This window comes from Ovis canadensis, chromosome 3, assembly GCF_042477335.2.
Source record: "Ovis canadensis isolate MfBH-ARS-UI-01 breed Bighorn chromosome 3, ARS-UI_OviCan_v2, whole genome shotgun sequence".
Taxonomy (NCBI): domain Eukaryota; kingdom Metazoa; phylum Chordata; class Mammalia; order Artiodactyla; family Bovidae; genus Ovis; species Ovis canadensis.
Window position 1 is genome coordinate 136,987,385 of NC_091247.1, and position 22,783 is coordinate 137,010,167.

The 22,783-nt window shown below is 41.9% G+C and overlaps 1 protein-coding gene across 2 annotated transcripts in view; it reads right to left on the reverse strand.

Annotated features, from left to right (window-relative positions):
* The window catches only part of FGD6 (FYVE, RhoGEF and PH domain containing 6), a 104,115-nt gene that overhangs the window by 10,987 nt on the left and 70,345 nt on the right, over positions 1–22,783 (reverse strand). For both annotated transcript variants that reach the window (XM_069584218.1, XM_069584219.1), the window contains 6 exons: positions 10,371–10,421; positions 6,838–6,896; positions 6,683–6,754; positions 5,904–5,972; positions 5,287–5,370; positions 4,496–4,575 (listed from right to left, as the gene is read on the reverse strand). In XM_069584218.1, the coding sequence (XP_069440319.1) occupies positions 4,496–4,575; positions 5,287–5,370; positions 5,904–5,972; positions 6,683–6,754; positions 6,838–6,896; positions 10,371–10,421 (415 nt within the window). The remainder of the gene's footprint in view (positions 1–4,495; positions 4,576–5,286; positions 5,371–5,903; positions 5,973–6,682; positions 6,755–6,837; positions 6,897–10,370; positions 10,422–22,783) is intronic.

The following is a 22,783-nucleotide window of genomic DNA, read 5'->3' on the forward strand; positions in this document are numbered from 1 at the left end:
AAAATTTTAAAACTAGTATATTTTTTTCAAAGTTTCATTATATATCATAACCAAAATGAAATAGCCCCTATCTCTCTAAACCAAACCAAACCCACCTCAGTTACCTCTACTATTCCACCATCACTGTCCCACTAGCTGCTGTTAATTTAACACTGACCACATTATCAGCCAGTTGTGCTGAATGCTCTCTGTGCAAATGCCATCACACCTCATATCCTCAGAGGAATCTCTCTCTCCCCCAATCCCAATTTCACACCCCATCTCCATCTATAGAAAAGCAATGTGAAGACTTGAACCGTTAGATAATTTGCTTTAGATAATATGATGCTCAGGTGCTCAGTCCTGTCTGACTCTCTGTGACCCCATGGACTAGAGCCCACCAGGCTCCTCTGTCCGTAGGATTCTCCAGACAAATGGAATGGGTTGCCATTTCCTTTCCAACGGATCTTCCCGACCCAGGGATCAAACCTGTATTTCTTGCATCGGCAGGCAGACTCTATACCTCTGCGTCACTTGCGATGCCTTAGATTAACAGGCTGCTGTAATAAATGGTGACTTGGTATCAGACCCAGGTGTGGCTAAGGAGGGAACCCTTCACCACCAGGCCATCTCTAGCCCCTGTTCCTGTCCTCTGAAGAGTTGTGCTATGAGAACACGGGCCCAGGTTCTGGGTAAACATTCATAAAATATTACTGTCCCCCCGCCTTCTCTCCTTCCCCAACTTTTCACTGGAAAAGGTAACAGAAAGCAGAGAGACAGATGGCTAACGTGAGGATTGCTGTCTGATTTTTCTGGAGCCCTGGGAGCATGTGGAATGTGATTCGACTGTAAATCATGTCACATATGCTGTTCTTTCATTCGGTTATTCCTGGCTTTTTCTTGTGTGGGCTTCTGCCAAAACAATGTTTATCAGCTCTTGATAAAACATGTCTCAGAGACCACACACATCTGCCTCGAGCATCAAGTGCAGACATTCTAGCCCTGCTTTTGTGACATGGTCAAAAGAAGAATCAGCATCTTCCTCCTATGAAAACACAGTTAAGCCAAGTATTCTTTTCTTTATGGGATGTGGACACAACCAGAAAGCAAATTTGCATCAACCAAGCACCTTTTCACCACTGATTGGGAAGAATTTCTAAGGGAAAAAATTCTCCAATAGAAGGGATTTCTGGGTGCTCGACCTGACACACCATGGCCTTCTTGTGTTAACTGTGGGATGCTACTCTGGGGTCCAAACACCCCACCATTTCAGTTCACTTGTATAACATTTATGGGAGCCTCCTATGGCCCAGGCATAATGCTGTGAATTGGGCACAAGAGTACCCTTCACTTCCAAGTGCTGACACCCAACTGAGGTGAGTCCTAAGAACAAGTAATCACTGTACAATACAGTAAGGGTGAAGTAGATAAGTAACGCAAAAATAGTAAACTACCTTATTTGGGTAGCAGAGGAGGCTTTGCAGAGGTGATGACTAATGTGTGACTGGAAGAATTAAAGGATCTAACCAGGGGACTCTGGGGTCTCCCTGCGCACTCCCAGTCAGTCTGCTGCCTTCAGTCACCACCTCTAAACTGATGACTCCCCAGGACATGCCTCCAGTCCAGTCTCCCTTCTGACATCCAGCTCCTGGCATAAACTACCTCTGTGCTGGCTGATGACTTATAGGCAACTCACTCAATATGCACCTGTGTGCCTCTGCTCAGTCGCGCCTGACTGTTTGAGACCCCATGAACTGGAGCCCACCAGGCTCCTCTGTCCTTGGCATTTTCCAGGCAAGAATACTGGAGCAGGTTACCATTTCCTTCTCCAGGGGATCTCCCACTCTGAACCTTAATTCCTGATTTCTCCCCAAAGCTCCCAGTTACCTATCGCAGCAACCTGATACACTGTCCAAGCTAAAGACTCAATCTTACTGCCTCTCTCATTTCCTATGTCCCACTACTCACCGCCTTCAGTTCCCTCTCAAACTATCCTCCCCAGAGTAACCAGATATTCTTTTTAAAATGCCAATATGATCACATCATTCCTTTGTATAAACCTCCCAGTGGTTTCCTGTGGCTCTTAGGCTAAACACCAAAATCCACAAGACAGTTCTGTGTAATTTTTCTCCCTGTCCCTTCAGGTTTATCTCGGCTCACTCTCCCTCTCATTTGCTATGTTCAAGACACAGTGGCTTTTCAGTTCTTTGAACATGCCACGCCGCCTGCTCCACCTCAGGATCTTCATTCCCACCACTCCCAGTGGCCAAGAGCCCCCTCTTTTTCTCTTTGCCAAGCTGTCTAACTCCTACTTACCCTTCATACCTCAACAGACACAGGACCTGAGGGAGGCTATCCCTAACTGCCCTTTCTCCATCAAATCTAACTGAAGGCCAGACCTCAGACTAACCATAGTCCAGACCTCACCATCGACAGCCTCCTATCCGGTCTTCCAACTTCTACTCTAGCCTCTGGTGGCCTGTCATCTACAGAGCAGATAGTGTGCTTTTCTAAAAATGAAAAATGAGGTCACACCAATTCTTGGCTTAAAACCTTTGGATAGTTTCCCATCACACTTAAAAATTCAGTGATCTTACTAGATCATTCTAGGAGCCAGATCTGATAAAAACACACATAATCTAGATATATAACTGATAGGCAACCAAAGAAAGAAAGACTGACCATCATTTTCTGAATTGTTTAATTTTTAATAAACAGAATGTTTATCAAAGCACATTTTAGTTAGAAAACTTAAGAACAATTGAAAACTTAACTTCCCTATAAGCATTTCCTCTTTGGATCTTTGAAAATAAATTTCTTGATTTTAAGAACCAAGCTGAAGTATTCACCAGGAACCTGATATACCAGAACTTGATATTCTTTGCATTTTTTGTGCGATTTCAAGAAAGAAAGAAAAGAAAGGGGAAAAATTACATAGTTTCAGGTGATCAAACTTTTTTCTCACTTTCTTGAAAAAAAAAAAAAAAAATTTGGCTGCACGGCTCGGCTCATGGGATCTTAGATCCCCGACCAGGTATTGAACCTGGGCCCTGGGCAGTGAAAGCGTGGAGTCCTAACCACTGAGCAACCAGGCAAGTCCCCTACTTTCACATTTTAAATACTGATCTAGAGGATGCTTCAAGTACTCCCTCCCTTGACAGAGCTCTGCTTGCTCTAGCCAGTATCTGGGAAGCACGTGACAAACCCGGAATACAAGAGTTTGTCTTCTCCTGGCATCCTGAGATTTAGTATCAGACAGCAGCGGCCATTCTATTTCAGAAGAGTGACACGACCCAGGGAGCTGCTCCTGTGGTCTCATTTGGGAAGCTGGCACATTTGGTCTGAGGCCTTGACATCCACGGACATAGGCAACATTAGAACAGTTAAAAGAATGAATTTTAGTGTCAGATCCAAATTTCAGCTCCACTGGCTCTGCTACTTAATAGCTGGTTGACTTTTTTCACCATAAAATGGGTATAATAGTAGTAACTCACCTAAAAAAGTTATTGTGAAGATTTAATGAATTAATACACAGAAAGTACTCAGGATAGTCCCGAGTACAGAGTAAGCACCATGTAAGGGTTTGCTGCTATTTTGATTACATCGGGGTGAAGTCTGAGAGCCACCCAGACTTGTTATCCAGATCTGGCAGTCGAGCAAGCTAGAGCTGTTGGTGTCTTTCCCTTCACCAGTCAAATCCTGCCAGACAGCCACTCCTGGCACCTAGCCAAACCTGAATAATGTACCTGTATGAGTCATACAGTTTCAGGTTTCCTCAGCACTTGATTTACATTATGGTCATATATTTTGCAGTACACGTAAATCACTGTAGGTTTCTATTAGAGGCAAAGTGGTATTAAAATAACAACAGAATTAAAACCAAAAAAAGTTCTGTTCATATCCTGACTTTGCCAGCAATGGACAACTCAATTTTTCTGTTACTTGGTCTTCCTCACTTTTATGACACCTACCTCAATAGATTTGTTATGACCTTGGAATGTTACATGAAAACTTCCTTGTAAAATATAAAGCGTTAGATGTTTTAAAAAACATTGCATATCACTGTAGAAGGATTTGAAATACCCACTTCAAAAACAATGATTGGCAAAGCACTTTTTAGCATTATTACTCCATTCAGAGGGACATTTTAATATTTGTGCTTCCAGCATCCTACTGTATCAGCTCTCAGACATTCCCCCTACACGGTAAATCAAGAGTAAACTGCATGGGGGACTCCCTGATGGTCCAGTGGCTAAGACTCCTCGTTCCTAATGCTGAGGGGCTGGGATCTCGTTCCTCTGGTAAGGGAACTAGATCCCACATGCTGCAATGAAGACCTGGCGCTGTCAAATAAATTAATAAAAATAAATTTAAAAAAGAAAAAGTAAACTGCATGGTATTAGGAGAGAAAAGAAGGGGGAAAAATAAGTCTAGTTGTTAACCTTAATGTGGAAAATGTTGCAGATATCTGAGCCTGTAATACTGGCAAATGTTTATATGTATTTGTAAAATGTACCTGGCTGAGAGGATGAAGGAACGTTCTACACTTTCGATCTTAAGTTCATTCTGATATGCTTCTTGGGTGGGTTTTCTGACCTGGAAGAAAGCAAAACGAACTGAGCAGACATTTCCTATGGAAAACCTCATCTCTGATGTGCAGTTAAAACTGCCCAGTGCTCTCCCTCATCTGCTCCAGAAGAATGTAAACACCCACATACTCAAAGGCCCAACTTTCCCATCTTCAGGCCTTTGCTCACCCTATTCCCTCTTCCAAAAATGCCTTTCCCCACATCTCAGTGTGGCCAGATGTGACGTACTCTGTTAAGATTCTTGGCTCTTCCTCCAAAGACTTCCTCAAGTCTCACTCTTTTCTCACTGCCAACTATCCCTCCACCATGTCCCATGAAAAGCTACCCGTTCTTTATTTTCTGAGCACAAACTTTGTGCCTTTACAGTGATTATTTATTACCATCTATTTTATAGGTATTGATATGCAGTGTATTTGCTTCCCCACTAGTTGCTAAACTCATGGGGGTTTAGAGCAAAGGTGGTGACAAAAGAATCCTGCTTCAATTCATCTTTGTATTTTTCACTAAGTCATTAACATGTTTTGTTTATAGCAGTTCTCAGGAAATATCTTGTAACTAAATTAATATACGAGGGAAAAAATGAATACGTGAACACATGAACAGGAACACATGGAGACAGGAGAGAGAAGGATTATGAGAAAATTATCATTGTAGGGATTTTTCTCTAAATACATCTGGGTTAAAAAATATATATATATCTTCTAACAGATGCACAGACCTTCATTCCAGCCAATGATAGCATGTTGTTCAGTTTGTACATCCCAGACTGCACTGGTGTTGTATACAACAGGGCATCATTAAACTGAAAGTAGAAACATTTCATAGGACAAAGTAAAGCAAGAAATTTTATCTACAAAGATACCGCTAAGACACAGGAATAAAGGAACAAAATTACCTCTTTGCTTCAAACTCTCTCAATAAAATACTTAGATTCTGCTTATAAAATCAGAACCACCTAGGATGTTCTATTAGTATATCACTAGAAGGCCATTTCTGGAAAATGCGCTTTCTGAGTTCTATAAGAAATTTGACATTTTCTGAATTCTAAATCCCACTAAGGAACTATAATCTGCCAAAACAAAACACCGACAGAATCAATTTTTCCAAATCAGGCATGAAATAAACTAGATTCAAAAAGGAAGTAAATTTCTACTTATGCGCCATACAAGACTTTGTTTCCTATACTTGACATGCAAATAAGCACTCCAGACAGTCAAAGATCCCACTAAAACTGCTATTTGAATGTGCCAAGCTTATCTGGCCTGAACAGAGGTCTCCTTTCCCTAAGCAATTACCCCTGCCTTGGGTTCAACAGCAACACACATGGCCACTTACCAGGAAAAACATTCGGGGCTGCATGACTTTCCGAGACAGCTTCATCAGAATTCCTTCTTTGAGAAAAACCTGATTCATCCAAACGAACGCCCATTTAGTACCATCACAACTACAATATATGTATACATGTAATTTCCTTTTCAACCTTCTTTACCCAGATGTTTTGTGTGGAGGCTGGGTAGCATAGTTTCCTTGTGGCTTTTTACAGCCATGGTTTCTTTTAAAACCCTTAAAGTCATTTAGGAATTGAATAAGCCAGCAGAATTCTATAAAGCCAATATTGACCCCAGGGGTACCATGTGATCTAAAATGTAACTGACTGAGTGTGTACTTTATCCCGAGGCTGAGCCAACATCCTGACAATTGCACTTTGTAAATTTCCTGAATTCATTCCCTCAGCCACTTTTGTGCTCCAGGAAGAGCATCAGAACACCAATAATTTTCCCCTCCTCTCAAAATTCACTCTTACATTAAAGATTTGAAATGAAATTGTCTTTAACGCTGTGTGAGGTCAGCTAGGATTACACAATAAAACAATCCTATTTAATCAGATACTCTGTGGGGTCCATTGCCATTCTCCTAATTGAATTGGACTTCTTGTTTCAGTGACTTCAATCATGCATGTTTTTAAAGGACAGAATGAAGGCAGTTAATCCAGATGGGGTCACTGAAGACTAACGATAACAAAAAACCTATTTTCATAACTCAAATGAAAATAGTTACAAATGGTGACTAAATCCATTGTATTAAGCTTGTGAAAGGCAATCTAGAACACTCACCCGTCCAGGCTGAACTATTTCATGGTGTCCATTTAAGCTGTACTGAATTTGCATAAGTTTCTGGAAGTTGTCCTACAGAAAGAGAATGCAGAGCATATGAAGGCATAAGCTCCCAGGCACAACAGTACAACAGCCACTGAAATGAAGATACTTACTCCTTGCTTCATGGTGTCATTGGCGTGGTTGGCTACCTCTATAACAACAGCAAGGGCATCTAAAACACGTAGGAACAGAAGGGGCATTTGATCACCATCATTACCAATGAAATGCAACATTGACCAATTCCAAGTAACAAGACAGCTAGGGGAAGAGCTCAGTTAACTGTGCGTGGGCAGAAATACACATGGTGAAGTTCGATGAGAGCAAAACCAAGGGAAAACAGGCAAAAACAGTACTTATGAAAAGAAATGAGCCAAAGACAGACTCTGAAGACACATTATAGGGAATTCCCTGGCAGCCCAATGGTTAGGACTGCCATTGCAGGGAGTACGGGTTCAACCTCTGATCAGGGAGCCAAGAACCGATAACCATGCAGTCTGGCCAAAACCAAAAAAGACACATTATAGACCACGCACATCAGCAGCAGGGAGTCAGGATTGTTTTGCACTGAGATTTGAGCTGTTGGAGACCACAAGGATATGAATAGGATTTAACTGGAAGCTGAGGACCATTCCAGGATAAACTGCCTTGACAGACGAGGATCCTGGGATAGGAAACCAGAATTATGAGAACCTTCGATTTAAAAAGGTCAGGGCTTTGCTGTCTTCTCTTAGTCTGATCCCAAGAGGGAAAAATGCCACATGGAAGCATACTGTATCTTAGGAAATTACACACATTATTTTGTGAGTTGGGTTACTGAGCCTCACCTGTGTTTTATTCTTTTTATTAACTTTTTGCCTTATATCAAATGTTTCTGAATGTCTCACTCAGTCTTACCATCTTCATTATACATATAAAGGAAAAAGTGTCCCTTGTCTCCTTTTGGGCCATGGCTGTTCTCAATACAAGACAGCAGTGTTCCCCTAGGGAATGCCTGGATATGTGTAAGATAACTTCTGTTTGTCACAATGATGGGAAGGTCCACTGGCCCTTCCTGGGAAGGAGCCAGGGATGTTAAATATCCTGCAATGCTAATTAGCAATCCCCACAAAGAAAGCTCTCCCATAGGACAGCAGCACTTCCACGGAGAAAAACTGGCAGAGTGTTCGAGAGGGAAGCATACTCTCCTGAGCCTGGTGTGCCAGTGACAGTAACTGTCAATGAAAGGATTATTTTTTTAAATCGATTTCTGGAAAAGGTTTGAGGTTTTTTTTTTTGGACCAGCTACTATACCTACTGGGATTCCCTGATGGCTCAGATGCTAAGAATCTGCTGGTAATCTACAGGAGATCCAGGTTTGATCCACGGATTGGAAAGATCCCCTGGAGAAGGGAATGGCTACCCACTCCAGTATTCTTGCCTAGAGAATTCCATGGACAGAGGAGGCTGCTGGGCTACAGTCCACGGGGTCACAAAGAGTTGGACATGACTGAGGGACTAACTATACCTTCTAAGGGATACTCTTTCTGGTATCGACCCTGGAGGTTTCTGTAGCCTTTAAATATATTATGGGGCAGTACAGTGGATGAGAATCCACCTGCTAATGCGGGGAACATGGGTTCGATCCCTGATCTGGGACGATTCCACATGCCGCGAAGCAGCTAAGCCTGTGTGGCACCACTACTGACCCCATATACTGCAGCCACTGAAGCCTGCGCGCCTAGAGCCTGTATTCTGCAACAAGAGAAGCCACCACGATGAGTGGCCTGCTCTCCGCAATGAAGAGTAGCTCTGCTCACTGCAACCAGAGAAAGCCCACTCACAGCAACGAAGACCCAGTGCAACCAAAAATAAATGTGTTATCATCACCTTTATTCATGGAAAGCAGTATCTTCTTATACAGATTCCAACCACATATTGGAATTTACTGCAGTTGGCACTCATCATGGAAGATATCAAGACGTGAGGCTAGACACATTCCCTGCTTTCTGACCTGCCTGAACTCCCAGTGGACAGGGACAAAGGCTTGAAGATTTCATGAATGGATGAAGTACTAAAGCTGCTGCTCTTTGGTCACCTGGCCTCCAGGCTCTGATGTCTCCCACCCATTCTGCAACCCTACTCTTCCCATGTCATCCCTTTACAAGGCCCTGTGTGACTCTGTCCCTTTAACTCTTCTGCTCACCTTCCAAAGCTATATTATCAACAGTCTCATTTTCTCTTGCCCTTGGGCAATCTCATCACTGCACTGCATTGCCTCTGGCCATATAGAATATGTCACCATTCACTGCTTATTCTAAGCCATGTCTTTGCAAAAATATGTAATTTCCTTTAAACAAGCTCCTTAATCTCTGCCCTGCCTCTGTTTTACTGGCAAAATGGACCTAACAATGCACTTTCTTTGAAGGCAGAAGCCCTGGGACAGATGTTTTCTTGACGCCTGATCTGTTCAAATCTGTCTAAAATATTTATCTTCCTGATGTCCATTCTTCCTCTCGTCCACCATCTCCAGTCAATTCATCTCTGGTTCCACCTTTCTCTAAGTAGAACTCTGCCTCTTCAATTCTCACACTTTGTTCCCTCTTTCAAATGATTCTACACTGCTCAGCGCATTCTTTCTTTAAAGCTATCTGCTTTGTTCTTTACCTGACGGGTATCACAGACGTCCTTCTTCAACTAAATCACGTTCACCAAAGACAAGAAGCATGTTCTATCCCCCACTCCAATCTTTTCCTTTAACAAAGCACCCTTTAAAGCATAACACTTGTGAATAGAAAATGTTAGAGAAAAAGAAGTAAAATGACTAACAGAATGAATAAGAGTCTCTACAGAATGGGTTAAAGACCTTTCAGCTTTGTAATCTGATAATGTAAAGGATGATGCACAAGAATGTGATCAAAATTCATAAGATGAATGGAGTGGAGATGGATTTGTCTAGGGTGTTTCTGTAGATGACATTTAAAAGAGGTAGTTTGGGAGTAAATAGAAAAAAACACTACTATCCCAAATGGAATTAAATCCCTGTGTGTGTGTGTGAAAGACAGAGAAAGAGAGAGAGAGACAGGCATACTTGCGTGCATACGTGTGTGCACACACACACACACACACACAGTGGATTATCCCAAGAATATCAATGAATCCCTTGTACTGTATTAGACTATTCCCCATATGTACTATTGGGGTAAGGAGTGGAAGGATGACAAAGCTAATGCCCATCTTTAAACAGCCCCAGAGTAATAGATTATTTTATACCTTACCTCTAATTTGTACTGTTTGGTCACTTCATGGACTCATGATTTTAAATCCTGAAAGGACGTTGCAGATGAAGGTGAATGCACCCTGGCACAGACAGACTGAGCCCAGGAGGATGGAGCTTCCTGACCACACAGCATGCTGGGACCACCCTTTCAGGGGGCTGGTTCTCACGGCTGCCTGGCCATGGGCATCTTTGGCCCCTATAATTTCACCTGCTTCCAGGCCACTAAGACTTTATCTAGTTCTATCTTCATCTGCCCAAAACAGAGTTTAAAAAGGCTTATTATGAATAAAACATAGTTTTGTATATGGGTTTTGTTACATTTTTACTTTCTAGGTCCAAATGAATGTAACGTAAAAACTTCTAACACATGAGACCACAGGAATCATTTACCTTGAGTGTCTCTGTAATCTCCAGAGTCTTCTAAGAGATTTTTCAAATAATCTAGAAAAGGGAAAAAAAAAAAAAATATATATATATATATATACACACACACACAGTATTTAGTACACTAAAGTACTAAGGAAAAAAAATTAGTCAGCCTTATTAGTCAGACCAATAAGTCAGCCTTATTGGTTAATATACACATTCATTCTGGTTGTGCTAACTTTCTAAAAATGAAAGACTAAAGCCCTGGGGTCAATTTGAAATCAGGACACAGAATCAGAGTTAAGAAAGAGCCTAGAGGTTGCACTGGTGATTTTAGAGATGAGTAATTGGGCTACTGAGGACACGTCTCACCCAAGTAATCCCACCTCTTTGTGGCAGAGCCAAGATCAGAATCCAGGTCTCCAGCTCAACACTTTTACTCCAACACAGTAAATCCCAAGATCAGATGTACGTCTAGTTCCAAAATTCAAGCATTAATAAATTGAATGCCTAAGGGACTCAGATTCATCAATCTTAAGAGTCTAATAATGCCCAGAATACCACAAAATGCAATACGTGTGTCTAGACCAATGGTTCTCAAACGGGGGCAACTTTGCCCCCCACCCTCCTTGCACAACATTTGAAAATGACTGAAGATATTTCTGATTATCACAACTGGGTGAAAGGGGACACCGCTGGCATTGAGGGGTCAGAGGCCAGAGATGCTGCCTTCACATCTTCCAAATGCACAGGACTGTCCTAATGTCAACTTTAGGACACTGTCAACAGGGCTGCAGTGAAGAAACCCTGGTCCAGATGAAGATGGTCTGTAAATGAGCAACATGGTACACGGCAGCTCTTGCAACACAAAATAAATTAAGGCAATAGGTTATATTTAATTTGTCTTTAACACCAAGGAATATTGCTGGATTTCAAAGTGACACTTCCAGTTGAGAAATGCTAGACGACTTAACTATCAAATTAAAACAAATCCCATTTCCTATAATTTCAAGATCCCACTACGTGGTCCCTGCTGACTGTTCTGATTTTCTTTCTTGCTACTGCCTTACACCAGCCCTTTGTTCTTATTAAAGTTTGATTCTGCACAATTTCTTAAACACTTCCTGTGTGTTCCCTGGCTCTGTACCTTTTGTCTTTAATGTGCCATTCTTCTGAATCCTTTCTCTGTCTCTGCATATAAAAATTCTACTCATAATTCATCAAGGCTCATCTCAAATTCCTCCTCCCCTACCAAACTTTCCATTAGAAAGAACTATTCTTTCCCTTTGAATAATACATAACACAGCAGTTACGCACTGTATGCCTTCTATCATTTTGTTTTTCATTAGATTCAAGGCTCCTTGTGGGCAGGGCCTGCCCACATCTGATATCATCTTTCTATCTCTCATACCACTTCGCCAGAGACTTGGCATACAAGGGACAAGAAATACTTAATGAATTTTTTAAAAATGATTTTTTTCATATAGGATTTTGTCTTAGTGGGTAAAAGGCAATAAAAGCTAAAATCAATCCTAATTCCTGTGGGAGCTGGGAAATGGAAAGAGGAAAGGCATATTAAAAGACTGAATGCATTTTATCAGATCCAGTCTCCACTACGAGATACTGTAGATGACATTAAGCCTCTGTGAGCCACAACACAGGTTCTATCTTGCCAGAGACCATCACATCACTTGCGCCCCCCAGGTGGGCGCTAGTGGTAATGAACACGCCTGCCAACGCAGGAGACGTAAGAGATGCAGTTTTGACCCCTGAGTCAGGAAGATCTCCTGGAGGAGGGTATGGTAACCCACTCCAATATTCTGGCTTGGAGAGTCCCATGAACAGAGGAGCCTGGCAGGCTACAGTCCATGGGGTTGCAAAGAGTCAGACACGACTGAAGTGAGTTAGTACCATGCAATCTCCATTTAGCAATATTATGGAACAAATATAATTTCATCCCATGGATTTATGAAGTCATGCTCAAAAAGGCACAAAGAGAAACTTGGACATTGGTGCCAGCTTTTCAAACTTACTAGATGACATAAACATACACACCCAACTGTTGAAACTAAACGTCTTTGAGACACTGATCTAAGGACCTGTATGAGTCTAGACATGCACACTTTAACTATGCAGCCCTGGCAGGAAGTCATGGCGAGATACTGTGGGAGACGGCATTAAGCTTCTGTGAGCCACAGCAGAGGTTCTATCTCGCCAGAGGCCATCACAAGCAACTTAGACCCAAAACTAATCCGAACACACACTGGAGAGCATTCTTCCAATCAATAAGAAAATCTCCAAAACTAACAAAATATATTGACCGTACACTATACTTAGCCTCATCCAGGGATGAAAAATGAATTTAATCTCACTCTGACCCCACTCAGAATGCATTCCCTGTATAAGTCTTTTTTTGTGAATCCAAATATTTAACTTTTCCATGAGAGTGACAGGGTTAGGAAGAAAACCATACTCTTTTTAGGCTACCTCATTAATCAAAAGGGATGTTCCTTTAAGCCTGGGGAGCAGAAGAGTGCAGAAATGAAAGCAGATTTACCTAAGCATCAGATTCACAGCAAGTTCCTATTTTGTCTTTGATTCTTGTTCTTTAATACAGAAACATATCCATGCAAACTGAGACATTTCTCTAAACCAAAAGAGGTCACTGGAGGTTGTCCATATTAGGAAATCCTGACCTCAGGATCACTATGCTAAGCCTGATAAGTTTCTGAGTTGCATTTTCTTCCCTTGTACTCAAGTTCAGCTACTGCTCGCCAACCTAAACTTTTAGGAACAAAGTGGAAAGACACAGATTGGCTCAGCAAAAACCCCACCACAAAGCTGTTGCAAAATCATACTATTAATCAAGGAGATAATGGGGTTAGGTTTACTTTCCTTGCCAATTAAAAAACAACAACAACTTAAAATTCAACTTTCAAAATTCAGCTTTCCAAAAGTGAATTTTAGAATTTCAACTTTCTAATGTATTCATCCGTATTTTCAGGTTATCTCATTGCAGTACATCTTCCTTTTGAGAACTTTTACCTTTTCTAGGAAGACCCAACCATGAGCCCCTCAGTTAAGAATCACTCCATGCCCTAACTACAGAATGAGCAGGAGACTGATCACCCTCTGAGTCAGACGGAAGGAGCAATGAAATCACCAGCTGTCCCAGTGAGTGTCATAACCCAGGTGAAACCCAGGAAGGGAGACGAGACAGACACGCCTGCACTGGTCATATGGAATTGTTCACTACGTATCATTTAGGTCCTAGTATCCTGCTGCCCCCTGATGCGAATAACTGACTCACTTGAAAAGGCCCTGATGCTGGGAAAGATTGAAGACGGGAGGAGAAGGGGACAACAGAGGATGAGATGGTTGGATGGCATCATCGACTCAATGGACATGAATTTGAGTAAGCTCCAGGAGCTGGTGATGGACAGGGAAGCCTGGTGTGTTGCAGTCCATGGAGTCGCAAAGAGTTGGACATGACTGAGCAACTGAACTGAACTGATCCTGACGGAGATCATTTTAAAAAATGAGAACACAGGAGTCATTTCGATTTGCCATGTTGGATTTATAGTATTCCATGACTTTGTTTTCAACAAACCAAGCAAAGCATTTTTCAAAACTTCAGTACTAAAAATGCCTCAAATACTACTGAAGTTATTTATGTCAAAGAAAAACAGGCTGGTGAGGTCTGCATGGGCACCACAAAATGTACTTTCCGGCCACCAGGTGGCACCATTGATTAATAAAGGTTAATTAATCCCCATAATTACCATCATCCAACAGTAGCGGCACAAAACTAACTAATTTAGCATGTGCAGCCTCAAGGATTAAGCAAGTTAATTTTGTCCTCATACATAAGGACATATTCTTCCACGTTCTCATAAAAGAATGAGAACCTAAAAATCACCATATCTTGTTAGAGCTCTAAGTTTTCAATATATGGACTCCTAGTAAGCCTTACCATTCCTTGATTGCCTAATCAATGAATAAGCAACTTAAGGCAGAAAACTATTCAGAGGTATAGTAACAATTTCCTAAAGAAGAGTCATCTGTGAGAATCAGGGACTTTTTAATTCAACAGCACCCAGTCAGATTCCTGGACTGTTTGCTCAGAAAGGGTTGATGGCAAAGAACAGAGGAAATGAGCATACACAAAGGGTAGCGTTCCAAAGCTGAGTGTTGCGAATCTGAGGACATGGTTCTACGGTGTCAGGTATCCCTTTAAACACAAATGCTAAACTGTGGATTGCAGGAGGACCGGAGCCTGATTAATTACTCTTCTATTACCAGCATCTAAAATAATATGCAATAAAATTGCATGTTCAGCAAATGTTTCCTGCATTTATGATGGACTAAATGACATTCACTTAGGGGTTACCACTTTTTGCTCCATATTTTATTAAGCAGCTGAGATGATGCTCGGAGGGTCTGATTAATTAAAAAGTGATCCAGTCTTTGCTCTGATTCTCCTGCTTTTCAAATATGGAGAACTCAGTTGGGAACCCTTCTCAGTTCAGTATGTGGTCCAGAGCTGCCTAAGTTAGTAAAGTGACCTTTCCAGGCTCTCATACTTACCAATTCATGTTCTTGGAAAGCTGACAATGCCTTTCTGTGAATTAAAAAGACCATTTATTTCTCAGGACTTCCTCCATGGTCTAGTGCTTCCTAATGCAGGAGCTGTGGGTTTGCTCCCTGCTCAGGAACTAAGATCCCATATGCCTCTAAGATCCCACATGCCTCATGGCACAGCCAAAAAGTTTCAAAAAACATTATAAAGTCCAGTTCTCCTGGGCTGATGCAGTCCTTTCACCAGGGCACCCAATAAGGTGAGCAGAGTGAAAGCTGGACTTGGAACTTGGCGGGGAGTCCATCAGGACATAACCACTTGAGGCAACACTGGCCTATCTTAAGACTTTGATCAGTCTGGTCCAGAGGGGCATGCCCAAAGAACTCACAAACCAAACCTGATGCCAGGCTCATCGCAGGACAAAATTTTAGAGCAGGTCTTATAATGGACAGACTCTCCCTTCAGTTCCTGTTTAGCAGGACAGGTTGGCTTGGCATATCCAGAATGCCCTTAGAGGAGTCAACCCCAGAAGGAAGTCTCCCAACAAATGTAAACATCCATTATTTTTACTTCACTGAGATTGCTTTTCTTCGTGGATAACGTTTTTCAAGCATTAAGGCTGCCAGTTTACCAAGTGAGAATCTCACATATACAGAAATGGCTTCGTTGCGGCCAAGGCCCACTTAAAGAACCTCTTATTCATATTTGGTCCCCACCAGCCCAGTTATCTGGAGAAGGCAATGGCACCCCACTCCAGTCCTCTTGCCTGGAAAATCTCATGGATGGAGGAGCCTGGTAGGCTGCAGTCCATGAGGTCGCTAAGAGTCAGACATGCAGTCCATGAGGTCGCTAAGAGTCAGACACGACTGAGCGACTTCACTTTCACTTTTCACTCTAGTGTTCTTGCCTGGAGAATCCCAGGGACGGGGGAGCCTGGTGGGCTGCTGTCTATGGGGTCGCACAGAATCAGAGATGACTGAAGCGACTTAGCAGCAGCAGCAGCAGCACCCCAGTTATCAACGAATCACAGTTGCAAATAAAGTATTTTGAACTGCAACAGAACAAGAGCTGAGCTAATTACAATAGGAATTTTGAATGTTATGACCCTCCCATTTCACAAGGATGGAGCTGCCTTATATCAAGGGCTTTGGATTCCTTAGAGACGAAATTCTTTGGCTGGTGTCCAGGACAGCCCTGCCTTTCATCATGTTTTGCTCTAGAGAAAATGTTAGAATGATTTTAGATGTAGAAAATCAGCCCATGGTTTTCAAACAAACACTTGCTAGGCAGAGGTTTTAATTTTCAGAAGCAAAAGTTTCAATATTCAGTGGGGATTTTTAAAAGTCATGTATTAATCTGATTCTGATCTTTTGTCATATCTGTTTATTAGCCTGTTCACAACTCAAATTTATAGCTTCAGAACACTACGGCAGATGTAACACTACAACAGATGTTTTCAATATCCCATTTTTCTATCAAAATGGGAAATCCTGGATTTCTAAAACCTAGAGGGAGTTAATGCCATCCTGGAATGAAGGCCAAGATTATAGGAAAAGTAATATAATACATTGTTAAAGTCACTTATAATATAACATAAATATCTTGAACAAGATCAAAGAAACTACCTGATCTGAATTTAATCAAAGTTCAAAAGATTGCTTCCTCTGCCACATACAGAAATGGAAAAAAATACTTCAGAGGAATTTTAAATTACACTTTTCATTATATTTTCTCCACTAGGATACCCAATGATTCACCTTGTTTCAAAACCAATGTAGTAACTTTCCACAAATAAAAGGTTTTTTACTGAAACTTTTATAGTGCATATAACACAATAGAGACCTCCTCCCCGCAAATAAAACCCCAAATCCTAACAACAGCAGCAAAAACAAACAATCCTGAAAGGATACATGATAGTCATCCCTGAATGGTAGAAGATGAAAAGGGACTTTCTTTTGGTATTATGTAATATACTTTTCATAAACACACAAGTGAAAGAAAGTGAAAGTCACTCAGTCATGTCCGACTCTTTGTGACCCCATGGACTATACACCAGGCCTGAATACTGGAGTGGGTAGCCTTTCCCTTCTCCAGGGGATCTTCCCAACCAAGAGATCAAACCCAGGTCTCCCGCATTGCAGGCAGATTCTTTACCAACTGAGCCACAAGGGAAGCCCCAAAGTGCACTTGTCCCACCGAGCCAGCCAGGAAAGATTCCTTCAAAAGAGAAAAGGTGATGCTTAGGAAAATAAATCCTCAGAATCTTCTCACTCAAACAAATGACCAGATCAATATAAATTCTAGGCAAGAAGAGGAAGAGCTGGGAGGGAACCTGAGGGGTTGGGTGTGGCTCCCAAAGAAGAGGACTATAAGCTCAATAAGGGCAGGGACCACCATTGCATTGTGCATACAGGTGCCCAGCTCAGCGCCAGCCATGTGAATACTGCTTGAATGAGAGAGTGGTCGATGAATGGAGGAGAAACTCTGCCCTTGACAGTCAGGTTTGAGGAGACAGTCAGATAATGAACGCAGCTAGAGCAAAGGAAAGTAAGACTTGCACCATTCTTCACTTACAAAGAACACGTTTAATAGTGGTGGTCTTTATACTGTGGACAAATAGTTTTTTTTCTAAAGTAAGATTTAACTTTTTAGAGCAGTTTTACATTTACAGCTAAGCTGAGGAGAAGATATGAAGACTTCCTACATATCCCCCGCCCTCACACATGCAGTGTCCCCCATCATCAACACACCCCATCAGCATGGCGCATATCATACAATGGAGGAGCCTACACGACACCCCATAACCACCTCAAATCCAGACTTTCCATTACGGTTCATTCTTGACTTTGGATAAATGGGTAACGACATGTATCCCTCACTGTGGTACGATAAGCAAGTTTTCAACTTTTCTAAAAAGTAAATTAAAAGTATGTCTGCAAAATGACAGAAACTATATACAGCTATCCCTCGCTATCTGTGGGAGATTTAGTTCCAGCACTCTGCTCAGATACCAAAATCTGGATGTGCAATTCACTTATCTAAGATGGTACAGTACAGTCAGCCCTCCCTGTGCGTGAGTTGTGAGTCTGCAGATACCAGAGGCCAACTGCAGAGTCTCTGCTCCCAGTTCCTGGCCCAAAGCTCCCCAAATCTTCACAATCTTCTAAATGACAGAAGCAGCAGGAGCATCTTTTGTCCTAATATCTGGATTCCCTGGTGGCTCAGATGGTAAAGAGCCTGCCTCCAATGTGGGAGACCTGGGTTTGATCCCTGGGTGGGATGATCCACTAGAGAAGGAAATGGCAACCCACTCCAGTATTCTTGACAACGGGCTACAGTCCATGGGGTCACAAAGAGTCAGACACACTGAGCAACTTCCCTTTCTTTCTTTCCGTTCTTTGACCTTAGTTCTGACAAAAATGGGCTTGCCAGGACATGCTAGTGGTAAAGAACCTGCCTGTCAATGCAGGAGACGTAAGAAACATGGGTTCGATCCCTGGGTCTGGAAGATCCCCTGGAGGAGGGCAAGGCAACCTACTCCCATTCTTGCCTGAAGAATTCCATGGACAGAGGAGCCTGCGGGCTACAGTCCATAGGGTCACAAAGAGTTGGACATGACTGAAGCGACTTAGCGCTTGCACGCACACACGCACACACACACACACACACACACACACACACACACCAAAGCTACCTTGGCATTTCCTAGGTGACAATAGTATCTTTTGTTGTAACAAGGTGACTCTTAGTGGGCTCCTAAATGGGGATGGGTCACCAGGAAGATCAAACCATTACTGAAACTTCCAGCACCACTCTGCATCCTTTAGGAAGGGAAGAGGGACTAGACGTGGAATTAATGATGGGCCATGCCTCCACGATGAAGCCTCCATAAAAATACCAGAGGATAGGATGTGGTGGTGTTCTAGGGAGCTGGAGTGCCCAGAGAGGGCATGGGAGTTCCAACCCACATACTTAGCCCTAAGTATCTCTTCCATATGAAGCTCATTTTTATGCTTTATCATACCCTTTTACAATAAGCCAGTGAATGTAAACAGATGTTCCCCTGAACTCTGTGAGCCATTCTAGCAAATTTTCAAACCCAAGGAGAAAGTCATGGGAACCCAGATTTACAGTCGGTCAGAAATAGAGGCTACAGCCTGAGACTTGTGAACGGCACCTGAAGTTTGGAAGGGTCTGTCTTGTGGGACTGAGCCCACTACCTCTAGGCAGACACTGTCAGAACCGAATTAAATGCCAGCAGCAGTCTTCAACCTTTTTGGCACCAGGAACCCATTTTGTAGAAGACAATTTTCCCATGGACCAGGTGTGGGGGGATGGTTTCGGGATGATTCAAGTGTGTTACATTGATTGTGCACTTTACTTGTATTATTACATCAGCTCCACCTCAGATTATCAGGTGTTAGATGTCAGAGGTTGGGAACCCCTGAATTATGGGACACTGAGCTGGTGCTAAAGAGAATTGCTTGGTATAGGGGAAAAAAGAGCCTATATATCTGGTGTTAGTAGTGTTGAGTGTGGTGGTATGAGAGCCAACGGGATACATGGGAGGAGTGTGCTTTTTCCAAAGGTCTTCTTGGAAGGGGGCTTGATAAGAACAGCATGACCAGTAGGAAGATACTGCCATAACTTGGCATGAGTTTAGAAAGATCTGGCCTGGACCATAAAAAGGGAAATGGAAAGAGCAGGAAGCAGAGCAGAGGAAAACTAGTCAGCAAATCCTACGACGGAGGCAAGATGGGGAAAGGGAAGCATTTCAGTCCTTTCCACAGGTTTGTTTCTGGATAACTGGAAGACTGTTTTTACTCTTTTATTTTTTAAAAGAAATTTATCGATCCATCCATCCAACAAATGTTCACTGGCACTACCATATAGGAATTCTCAACCTCATAAAAAGAAACACTACTTATTTCTCTGAGCCCTTTCAGTTTATTGAGTCCCTGTTATGTTCCAGAATCTCTGCAGGCACTGAGTTAGGATAAAACAGATAGTCTCTACCCTGAACTGATGAGGAGGTAGAAAATAAAAATTAATGTTGTTTCTTCAGCAGCATCTGTGTGTTTAAAAAGAACTGCTCCCTCACTGTTGCTTCAAGATCCCCCTTTGTCCTAACTCCAAACAGGGTTTGGGCCCCACACAGACATAAAGATTTGGCCAGATCCACTGGTCTTAAGTGGCCAAAATAAAGGCAGAATTTACAAGTTTCCCTTCTTAAATTAAGTCACTTTATTTACTACTTTTAAAAAAAAAATCTGATCTTAAGCATTTCATTATACAACATGGACATTTTCTTGGATCCTATTTTGAGTTGAGTTTAAAAAAACATTATCAAGAATTTCGTTGGAAATTTTACTACAATGAAGAGAGAGTCTAAAAAAAATACCCACTAAAAACGCAAATTAGGTCCTGAAGAAAACACTGCAAGACAATACGGTGGTTGTTTGAACAGGAGGCAGGACTGCTGTATCCGGGGATTTCCACTTACCTCTCTCTAGCAGAATTCCAAAAGAAACCATCTTATCTGCACTCCATCCCTGCATTTCTCAATCTTCCCTTCCCGAGAAGCCAAAGTGGGCACAAATCTACTTACACCAAGCCGGGCAGGAATCCTTCCCTTTCTCTGCCCAATAAATCAAAGTTGTCAGGAGTTGCCTCAAATACTCTCACTCTTTCTCTCTGTGCCCCTGGAATTTCTAAAATGGAAATAAAAGTACTTCCCTCATAGGGTTGTTTGGAGGATTAAATCATTGACTTTGTTTATCCAAAGATGAAGATCCAGCTAATTCACACATCTGAATTGATGCTAACTTAAGACCTAAAGTCCAACTTATAAAAAATCTAAATGCATAGACAGGGGCACTTTGATAACTAAAGCAGAAATATCTTGCAAGGAAAAGAAAAATCAGAACATGACAAAAAGGAGTATTGGAAAATCAGAGTTTTAAATAAAAAGACATATAAAACAAACTGTTGACATCAATTCCCATATGTCCTTAAGGATTATATGATCATAGATTCTTCAGTTAATACTATTTGTGTTGCTGGGGCAGGACATTTCACCTCTCTGGAGAAGAGAACATCCCTGAAATTCTCTCTCTCAATGTTGTCCTTTAGGTTAAAGATATTTTGGTTAAAAGGATGCTTTAAATGTAGCTTAAAATCAACAAAAATTATTTCCTAAATAGCTTTCAAGTGATCCCAAACTGACCCAGATATATTGGGGTGTACTAAATTATGAATTAAAAGACTCACTCATCAGGACTTCCTGGTGGTCCAGAGGTTAAGAATCCGCCCGCCAATGCAGAGGATACAGGTTTGGTCCCTAGTTTGGGAAGATCCCATATGCTGCACAGGAAATAAATCTGTGTGCCACGACTACTGAGTCTGCACTCTAGAGCCTGTGCTCCACAACAAGAGAAGCCACTGTGATGAGAAGCCCTCACACCTCGACAAAGAGCAGCCACTACTTGCCACAGCTAGAGAGAGCTCGTGGGCAGCAACAAGGCCCAGGGAAGCCACAAAACAACAAGAACAAAACCTCACTCATTGACCTCAAGGGGCTTATAATCAAATTAAGGAATCAATATCCAAATAAATGTTTACTAAGTCACACTGCACCGATACTAAGGATCAAGGAGAACTGAAGTAATCAGAGATGGCTTTGGAGGGATGGGGGACTCAGGTCAGGGTGGAGGAAGGGAAGAATCTGAATCAACAGAAGAAAAGGCACAGAATGAATATGAAGTCTTTGCTTTACAAAGTCTATGTTCTTTCTTTAACTTTAGTCCTGACTTTGCATCTGTCTACAATGCAGGAGACCCGGGTTCGATCCCTGGGTTGGGAAGATCCCCTGGAGAAGGAAATGGCAATCCACTCCAGGACTATTGCCTGGAAAATCCCATGGACAGAGGAACCTGGTAGGCTACAGCCCATGGGGTCACAAAGAGTCGGACACGATTTAGCGACTTCACTTCACTTCAGTTTGCAACCTTGAACAAGTCATGTATTACCTTTACCTTTCAATAAATCCACAATTACTAAGAGTCTTCTATATATAAAGTATTGCACACCATTTAAATATTGTAGATTTTCCAGGTTAAGAAATGGGGGGGGGGGGCTTTAAGATTAAAGAAGACACAGCTCAAAACTAACTCCAATCTCATATCACCTTGGTTATAAAACAATGAAACAACTGAAACCTGTTCTCTTAAAGAGAATTTTTAAAACTTGCTGTTGCTATTTCACCATTCATCAATTAAAATCAAGCCCAGCATGAAACCTACATTAAACACATGTGTAACTTTTACTTGGATCAGTCATAGTGTGGGAAAAAATATATTTTTACATGAAAATTTCAGGACCTTGCTCCATTCTTCTCCCATTTGAAAACCATAGTTGTCTTTTGCCACTAAAAACAGTACTTAATTTGACAGCTGTAGAAATAGCCTGAGCCCTTCAATAGCTCATTTATGATAAAGCATTGAATTTATCTAGCAAAAACACAACACATGCATGGGCACTTCCTTTTGCCCTGTGTATTCTAAATCTCTGCCAACTGCAGAGGAAAGAAAGTACAGATGGACAGGATATCCTGAAATTATTTGGTTTGCCTTATGTCACTCCAGAGAGAAATCCTGTGCCTGATTCACAGAGAGAAATTCAAATTAAGTAGAAATATCTATCTAAGTAGAAATATCTAAGTAGCCAGTCCTGGGGCTAAAGGCAGGCATTCCTCACCAGTGGTTCACCAGGGAAGCTTGGAAGGATGGGTTTGCCTAAAGTGAAATCAAGAAATCTTGGCTTTCCAGAATTCATTTCCTTCATTCCATTAAGCTCTTGG